Raw genomic sequence first — 10,185 nt, forward strand, 5'->3', positions numbered from 1 at the left:
ATGGAAGTTGAACTCTTAGCCTTCAAACAAAACCAAACTTGGATCATCACTAATTTGCCTCTTGGGAAAGAGGCTATTGATTGCAAGTATATCTACAAGACCAAGTTTAATGTTGATGGGTCTGTAGAAAGGTTGAAAGCACGACTTGTGGCAAAGGGGTTTACACAACAAGAAAGTGTAGATTATACCAAAACATTTTCCCCTGTAGCCAAGCTTGTTACAGTGAGGATTTTGCTCTCCATTGCAGCTGTCAAGGACTGGTCCCTTTTCAATTTGACGTCACTAACACATTTCTCCATGGAGATTTGGATGAGGAGATTTATATGCGTAAACCACTCGATTACACCAAAGGGGGCCCCAATCAAGTATGCAAGCTTCTCAAAAGCCTTTATGGCCTTAAACAAGCTTCACGACAATGGTACTCTAAATTTTCCTGCTCACTTATTGCTTTTGGATTCCAACAATCTAAAACTGATTACAGTCTCTTTACTAAACTAGATGGAACTTCGTTCATTGCACTTCTAGTTTATGTAGACGACATTATTATTGCTGGAAATTGTTCATTTTCCATTGCCTCCCTTAAATGCTTCCTTAACACTCAATTTAAGCTGAAAGACCTTGGCTGTTTGCGCTATTTTCTTGGCTTGGAAGTTGCAAAATCTTCCAAGGGCATTCACTTGTGCCAAAGAAAGTATGCTTTGGATATTTTGGTTGATTCAATGACACTTGGCAGCAAGCCTCTTAAGCTTCCTCTTTAGTAGAATTTCAAACTTAGCAAGGATTTTGGTGTTCCCCTATCAGACCCAAGTACTTATAGACGACTTATTGATCGATTGTTGTACCTCACAATCACTAGGCCTAATATATGCTATGTTGTCCAGCTTCTAAATCAATTTATGAGTCATCCAACAACATCACACTTGGCCAGAGCACATAAGATTCTCCAATATATCAAAGCTGCTCCTAGTCAAGGCATATTGCTCTCATATTCTTCTCCACTTCAACTTAGAGCATATTGTGACACAGATTGAGCCTCATGTCCTGACACACGTCTTTGTGTCACCGGTTATTGTGTATTTCTTGCAGCCTCTCTTATTTCTTGGAAGTCAAAGAAACAATCTGTGGTTTCTCATTCCTCAGCTGAAGCTGAGTATCTCTCTATGGCCTCTACATGTTCTGAAATTACTTGGCTCAAATATCTTCTCAATGATCTTCGGATTCATCATTCACAACCAGTATTACTTTATTGTGACAATCAAGCGGCTCTTCATATCGCTACCAATCCAGTTTTTCACGAAAGAACAAAGCACATCGAGTTGGATTGTCATTTGATAAGGGATAAAATCCAAGAAGGAAGCATCACCACTGCACATATTGCCTCAAACAGCCAACTGGCTGACATTTTTTACCAAGGTCTTGCCCTCATATCTTCTTCGATTACGTTTGTCCAAGATAGGAATAGTTAATCTCTATTCTCCATCTTGTGGGGGGCTATTACACAATAATGATCTCCCAGCTACAGGTCATTTATCTACTACAGAAGCTGCATGTCGCCTTGCATTAAATCAAAAGTCTGGGTATGGATAATACTGTACATATTTCATATATTTCATTTCCCGAATATTCTTTTGATTATTCTATAGATATTTTCCTATTGTTAGAGAATTACCATTTGTGGTAAATTAGCAGTTAGTTTGTTACGCTTCAGATGTATAAATATTCGTTAGTTGTACAGTGCTAGGGTATCAATATACACGGGAATATTCAAGCATTTTCCATCTCCTTCGTATGAAATAGCTCTCTGCCCTCTTTGATTTCTAAACCCTATTAACAGAAGAGAAATGGGATAAAAATGAAGTAGAAAGATGGGATCGAAATGAGGAAGATTCGCAAGAAAAGTTAATCTCAAAATGGGGCTTTCTACAGAAAGGGCAACACGAGAGAGACGAGAGATGTTAGAGAAGATTGCCAGTGGATTTCAAAATTAGTGAACATTATTGAAGTAATGATTGGCCGAGTGAGATGAAAACATTGAAATATAAAATGAGTGCTTGTTTTCGCAGATTATCTAATAGTACGAAAACTTAGAAAAATTTTCAAATTTTGTATTTTATCTCTTAAAGCAAATGAGACTCGACACCGATTTATAAATAAATCCTAGAATAATAATAATATAATAATTTTTTTTATAATTAATGTTGTAGGCTCAAACATCAATAGAATGTTAGTCTATCAATAAACAGGATTGAAATATAATTATTTTAAATAATCTGTCTTTCGATTATATTTTCCTTTTTCAAAGCATTGTAATTGCATTTTATGTAGATATTGTGATGTAACTATGCAATCTTGTGTAATGAACATGGAGAGGACATATTTAATTTCGTGTAAGAAACTATAAAATATGGTAATCTCCATTTCTTTCTATCCCTTTAGTTGTGTACTTGATGATAGTTGTTGGGCAAGTGAGAGATTGATTGAGCTCAATAGGGTGTTACAAACACATAAGTTCTGAACATGCTGAACTTTGAGACAGGGCGGGATAACAATCATAAAATAAGAGAAAGACTTTCAAACAATATTTAGATTCAGAGATGAGTTGAGATGATTTGTAAATAATAAAATAAAATATTGTTAGAATATTATTTTTTAATATTATTATTATTTTGAAATTTGAAAAAATTGAATTGTTTATTATATTTTTTATGAGAATTTGGAAAAATTATAATGATGAGATGAATTGAGCTGAGTTTCTAATCCAAACAGAAGCTTAATTTGAAACAATGAGCCAAGATCCTTTAGATCAAATGAGAGAACCAGGTTTAAACCTCCACCCATGTATCAAAAATAAATTTGAAACATAGGACGGGCACGCGCGCACACAAACATATATGTTCATATTGACTATGCCGACATTTTCAAACAAAAAAAAAATTGTCAGTATCCTTGGTACATTAAATAAAGCAAACTAGAGGAAAATACAGCTCGAATACAAAGATACATATATTTACACACACAGGGCATGCACACACACATATATATTAAGAGAAAGAAAAATGCTATTAGTAACCGACTAGAGAAACTGCCAGGGAATCACGTCCGACGTGTCAAAAATGAAACGACCACGTTTCATTCAACTTGTCAAAACGCACGGTTTCTTCTTCATCTTGTTAGATCCAAGAAGCCCCATCTCCACGAAGTCACAGAAGTCTTCGTCTTCTCTAGAGCGACTCCCCCCTTCTAAGACTTCGTCCACGAAGTCATAGATATTGTGATGTAACTATGCAATCTTGTGTAATGAACATGGAGAGGACATATTTAATTTCGTGTAAGAAACTATAAAATATGGTAATCTCCATTTCTTTCTATCCCTTTAGTTGTGTACTTGATGATAGTTGTTGGGCAAGTGAGAGATTGATTGAGCTCAATAGGGTGTTACAAACACATAAGTTCTGAACATGCTGAACTTTGAGACAGGGCGGGATAACAATCATAAAATAAGAGAAAGACTTTCAAACAATATTTAGATTCAGAGATGAGTTGAGATGATTTGTAAATAATAAAATAAAATATTGTTAGAATATTATTTTTTAATATTATTATTATTTTGAAATTTGAAAAAATTGAATTGTTTATTATATTTTTTATGAGAATTTGGAAAAATTATAATGATGAGATGAATTGAGCTGAGTTTCTAATCCAAACAGAAGCTTAATTTGAAACAATGAGCCAAGATCCTTTAGATCAAATGAGAGAACCAGGTTTAAACCTCCACCCATGTATCAAAAATAAATTTGAAACATAGGACGGGCACGCGCGCACACAAACATATATGTTCATATTGACTATGCCGACATTTTCAAACAAAAAAAAAATTGTCAATATCCTTGGTACATTAAATAAAGCAAACTAGAGGAAAATACAGTTCGAATACAAAGATACATATATTTACACACACAGGGCATGCACACACACATATATATTAAGAGAAAGAAAAATGCTATTAGTAACCGACTAGAGAAACTGCCAGGGAATCACGTCCGACGTGTCAAAAATGAAACGACCACGTTTCATTCAACTTGTCAAAACGCACGGTTTCTTCTTCATCTTGTTAGATCCAAGAAGCCCCATCTCCACGAAGTCACAGAAGTCTTCGTCTTCTCTAGAGCGACTCCCCCCTTCATCTTTTCCACGAACCTAGAGAAGTCCCTTTCGTCTTCTCCACCCACATTTGAAATCTACGTACCCAAAAACCCACAGAGTTCTACATCAAGCCCATTCGTCACCTCTTCATCTTCCCAAGTACTCAGATCTAAATCCCCTTCCCACGAATCGAGCATAGTTCGTTGTTGCTGTTCTTTTACTTCTCTCCGCTCCTTTATGATGAACTCCACCTTGTTGTTTTCTTCAACGTCCTATACTAAAACAGGTAAACCCCAAAGACAAACACCCTCAAAGACCAAACAAAAGAACCTAGAAAAGTGAAACAAGAGAAAAAGACAAAGAAAAGTCAGAAACTGAGTTTGGAGAAGCAAACAGAGACGAAATCTGTAATTCTTAGATTCCCATAAAAGTGGTAAGGGATAGGGAAAGTTTTTTTTTAGGAAGAAAATAAGAGTGGAAACAGCAAAAATGCCCAAAACATTTACAACTAGATGGAAAATCAACAATTGAAAAGAAAGACATACTGGAACAATCAGATTAGGGATAAATAGTCAAAAAATCAATAGTCAAAGCCTTATTTTTCCCCCTTCAAGCCACGAACCATTGACTACAACAGACTACTCAATTTCAGTTGGCACTATCTCTGAGCAAGCAACTACTGGAGTATCTTTGGACCACAGAACCAACAATTCAAAGAAATGCATATTTTTCAACAACGCAAAAGGAGCCTGGGGGGCATCTAGTCTTTGTATTGTTCATGGGGGTAGACAGAGATGCCAAAAACCAGGTGCAACAAGGGTTCAGGGAGCCGAACTCCCCATTGCAAGGCACATGGTGGAGGGAAGAGATGCCAACACTTGGGTTGCACTAAGTGCCGAGGGGAAGACAGATTATTGCATAGCACACGGCGATGGCAGAAGATGTGGGTTCCTAGGTGGGTGCAAGTCGGGCCTTTGCATTAGACATGGAGGTGGTAAGAGGTGTGAGAAGGAAAACTACAGTCGAAGTGCTGAAGGACAGGCTGGTTTGTGCATCTCCCATGGGGGTGGACGATGTTGCAAGTACCATGAATGTAAAAAGGGTGCGCGCAAGGGAGCACCATGTTCTGCAAGGCACATGGTGGAGGCAAGCGTTGCATATTTGTTGGGTGCACCAAGTGTAACACCTCGTATTTTAGTATATTTTTAATTGAAAGAATATTTGTTATTAATTTAAAAATTGATTCTCTTGTTTTAAATTTTCATATTTTAGTTGGTTTATTTTTATAATTTTTAATTTGTGAAAATTAAATTTGACATGTTTCCTTAATATTAATAATTGTTAGGCATTTAAATTTCTCTTTATTTTAAATTAGTTTATTGTTGGGTTTAATTATTTTATTTTCATTTAATCACTACGTTTGAATTATTTTATTTTACTTGTTGTTTTGAAACAGTTTCTGATGGATCATTTTTGTGACCCAAGATGTGAGGATTGAATCTCATTTCTTTTTCTCACTTTTTCTTTTTCTCTTTTCCTTTTCTTCTCTTTTTCTTTCTCCTCATTTTCTCCCATGCTCTTCCCGCATGTGAAGGCTTCCTCCCTCTCTTCCCCGTGCGATCCCATCTTCTCCACCTAGCCACCGCCGCGTGCCGCCATGCACCACACCGCCCAGTCCCCCCTCCTTCCCCACCTGCCGGCGACCCCTCCCCTCCGATCTCAGCCCCTCGCGAGCCGCCGTTAGACCCCACGCGCATCACCAAGCCGCGACCTTCTCTTTGCTCGTGCGCTGCAGTCGCGCCACCTCCGGCCACCATTTCTTCACCACTTCATCATCGACCTCCTAGCAACTCAATGCACCCAACCTCAGCTCCGATCCGCCACCGGTGAAATACATCCACTTCATTTCCGCTTTGGGTATTTTTGCACTTCAAACACCCTCTACGCTGCCACCCACGGCCAACCACCACCACCACTAGCTTCACCGACATCCCTGAGCCCTACCCTAGCAATCTCAGGTCTTGGTTTGTTTCGGTTCAAAAGTGAGTTTTTGAGACCCATGGCCACAGTGCATTTAGCACTGTTTTGTTGCTGCGTTGCCGCTTCTAGCACCTCCGGGATCTTTCAAAAATTATATTATAGCATTGTAAGTATTTTTCCAAAGAACTTTTGAGATTTAAATGTATTTTCGCGCTAACTCATATTTACTTTGAATTTGTTGGTTGTGTCGGACTGAGTCCGAGGGGTCAGTTGGATTGGATGATGGAGTTGTTGGTATGATTGGTTTATGCTATGAGATTTGTTGGCTGTTTCGAGTTTAAATATTGGTATTTTGTGTTTGACATAAATTATGGTGGATATGGATAATTTTAGTAAATGATGATATATTTTGAGATTATGGGGGTTTTAAGTTTTGAGAAATTAAAATAGGTTATTTAAGAAGCTTAGGATTAAATATCGAAATCCGTAATTGATTGAAAACTTATGGAAATTATGTGATTATTTTTATAGGTGATGATTTATAGTCGACTCGACATTGTTTAGAAAAATTCTGAAAAGCTAAGTCGTCCAGGTAAGCGGGGTTCCTATGCTTGATTTGCATAAAAATAAAATAGACTGAGATTGATTTTTGAAAATATGCATGTTTTGTTATGAAAAGAGATTTGAACTACCTTAATTATTTGTTCTGTATTACTCATGAGATTCTGTTTAAGAATAAAATATTTTTTGGCATAACTGGTGTAGACATAAGTTATTTTGCATTTTGCTTCTGAACTGTGCAAAAGAGAGCGAATATGAAAGTTTGTACATAAAATTATGTTTTGTGATTTCTGAAAACTATGTTCTGTTCTAAAGACGTTCTGTACTCTGATATGGTGTGACTTCTGAAAACTCTGTTCTGCTCTGAAGATGTTCTGTACTCTGATATGATGTAATTTCTGAAAACTTTTGGCATGACATTTTGAATCGGGATGTGGTTTGTGGATGGTGACTTATTTCACCTACCATGAGTGCTAATAGTGGCTTCTGTTTGGGTTGGTACCAACTGTTCTGTTTCTAGTGCACCCACTTTGGAAACAAAGTGGTTTTCTGGTGGTTTTTCTTGTGTGCACACTCAGGGCTCCGAGAATAAATAAGGGGAAGATTCACATTCTGTTTCTACTCGGTTAGCTACCGGGTTTTACACAATCCTACCACGGGGGTTAAACATGGCTTCTGATGTGATATGATGATCTGGTACGATAGTGGTCAATTATGTTATGCCAAAAGACTTTGAATAAGAATATTTTTTGAAACTTTCGCTCTGATATTTTTGATAACATGTTCTGACTCTGCATTCTGAAAATAAAAAACGTTTTGTTCTGCATTCTAAAATCTGTAAATGCTCATGTTTGCATAGTAGTATATATTCTCTGCTTACTGAGTTGTTGATAATTCACCTCCTTCTTATCTCCATTATTTTCAGATGATTTTTAGATATTTCAACTGAGGATCAAGACTATGAAGAATTGAGTGAGATGACTTAAGAATAGTGGATTAAGAATATAAAGTTTTCGATGAGTATTAGTGATTTTTATAATTATATTATTGAAATGTGGATTTAAGTGACATGTAGAGAAGTTGATAATTTTTTAGATTACTGTATTGAGGATTTTATATACGAGTATGTGTGGTTAATAAAATTTAAAGTGTTTACGTATGATTTGAAGCTTTTGGAAGAATATTAGCAATGTTAGAATTGATTATCAGGTAATATGAGTTAACTCTCCAGACACTCGGGGACGGGACGTTACACCAAGAGTGTTAACAGGAGCACGCAATTGCTTCCACAAGACCAATTGCAAATTCCTCACACCCAGTTTTTCTTGCAACCAAGTCAAGCTTCGTCTAAAATCAACTTTCCCTCCTTCCCGTTTCGTCTGTTCTATTTTTTTTTTTTTTGTTTTTTTTAATATATTGGCCACGACAGCCACAGTTCCCTCACAATTTTGCGAGCTCGGTTACTTGTAGCACTTCTGTAATAGAAAATCTAGGTGGACCAAAAAAAGTACATATTTACAATACTCAAGTACATTAACCTAATGTGCAAAAACAAAGTACATTAGCTCAGTCAAATTGATTGTTAGAACATAGAACATCATATGGTTGGACTAATATGTGCTTGAAACAACTTCAAATATCCCATGTAAGCATAATTCTATAGATTTTGAAAAGGCTTAAGTTTCTTAATTATACTCATCTATACTACTGTGCATCCAAAATTTAAGAATCCTACCTTTACAAATACACAAGGGTGGCATTCCAAGGTCACTCTACTCTTCATCACCCTCCCTACGTCTATGTTACATTTCTTCAAAGTATTTCCCAAAATGAAACATATAATCACAACCCTACAAAGCACTCCAACAAGACAAACATGACTTGATTTTGTTCTCTTAAGAATATATCTTAGTTCCATAAATATTTTCCTTAAGAGGAAATGGTAAGTATCACTAGACCACAAGGTTATTGTTAATATGACATTGTCATGAAACAAAAAGATATCATATGCCCAATTGATGCTACTATCCATAATTTGGCCAAACTTCATCAATTACATGGTCGCGAAATAAAAATATAATCAGAACCTAATGCACACCTAATTCCTCCAAAAATACTAATTCGATGGTGTAAAACTAGCTGAAGCAATACTCAAAACATGGAACTTGAGTTCAAATGACAGTTGCAACTACAAAATTGATGCATGCCAAGGATAAAACCACAGCATAATGCAAAGCCTAAAGCTCAAAAACATATCCGGTACACTTCTATAAATGGGAAGTCAATCTAAAGAACGCTAAAGTCCCAACAGTAATCTATGAATGCGAGACTCATCAACATTATCAAGCCATGTCAAGATTAATAGTTTACTATAGCACTAGAATCTTACTATTACATGTCTTAAAAATGGAATTGCTAACAGTCAACAGGGGCAAGCACAAACAGATTGGCCTGACAAGTTAATGCATGCTAACAACTTGATACCCAACACAATAAACCCAATCTACATTGTGTTTAAAAGTACATCATATCTATTAACAAGCGGTACTCACCACTAACCAGTGGTTTCAAAGTCCCACATGCCCAACTCAAAAACAAAATGCAAGAAAAGATGGAGCACTGGGGTCTTCTCACCTAACTGAAAAACAAAGATATATCTCTGGCCACAAATGGAAAACCGAATAATTTATCACAATTAGACGAAGCTATTAATGGTAGGCATCATGAGACCTATGATCTCTCGTACTGTCATCCCCAAAGACAAGTTGTTCCTCAAGCACTCAACATGAAAAGTTATACAAGTCAAGATGGTTAGACAATAAACAGACTTAAAATACAGAAATAACTACACAAAGCAAAGCAAAACAAGAATCAAGTCGTAGATAAAACTTTAGAACAAGCAAGATTGGCAGAGCATGCAAATGGAGAAAAAACCGAAACATGAAGACCAATTAAAACTTCAACTTCTTGCGCAACGCTACTGTTAACTCGGATAATTAAGCCATAGCATATTAGGTGAGGAGCAAATCAATTCAACGCAAAGCCTTCCCTTTTCAGCATTACATCTAAAACCAGTTTTTGCACTAGAAATGAAAAGAAAGATAAATAGCCGCATTGAAGAATTCAACCCGCAGCATCAAGTCCGGAACAAGCAATACTGTGATTTATAGTAAAGATCACTCAAAGTTAATGACTAATAGACTAATCACAATTTACTGAAATTAATTCCCAATCCAAGCAACAATTAGAACTAGAAAAACTCGGAATATAATTGAAATAAGCACTGGATCTGCAATTATAGATCTAAAATTGGAAGTTTTGGATGAATTTATTATCATTTTTCAGTTCTGTCTAAGAAATATTTTTTCCTTTTTCACATAAATGATCAAAGTACAACCAACTACAAATAAAAATCGCTCTACAAGATGAAAACTCCTCAGTAACCTCCACAGAGTGAGCTAAAACTACTTCATTTCAATGAGCGACGAGAATATCATTACT

At 36.3% G+C, this 10,185-nt stretch overlaps 1 protein-coding gene across 1 annotated transcript; it reads left to right on the forward strand.

Annotated features, from left to right (window-relative positions):
• LOC118348425 (uncharacterized mitochondrial protein AtMg00820-like) lies at positions 1 to 758 on the forward strand. The gene is made up of 2 exons (XM_035690045.1): positions 1 to 418; positions 526 to 758. The coding sequence occupies exons 1-2, from the start codon at positions 1 to 3 to the stop codon at positions 756 to 758; spliced, it is 651 nt and encodes a 216-aa protein (XP_035545938.1).
• The last annotated feature ends 9,427 nt before the right edge of the window (positions 759 to 10,185 follow it).

The sequence above is a fragment of the Juglans regia genome, chromosome 1 (assembly GCF_001411555.2).
Source record: "Juglans regia cultivar Chandler chromosome 1, Walnut 2.0, whole genome shotgun sequence".
Taxonomy (NCBI): Eukaryota; Viridiplantae; Streptophyta; class Magnoliopsida; order Fagales; family Juglandaceae; genus Juglans; species Juglans regia.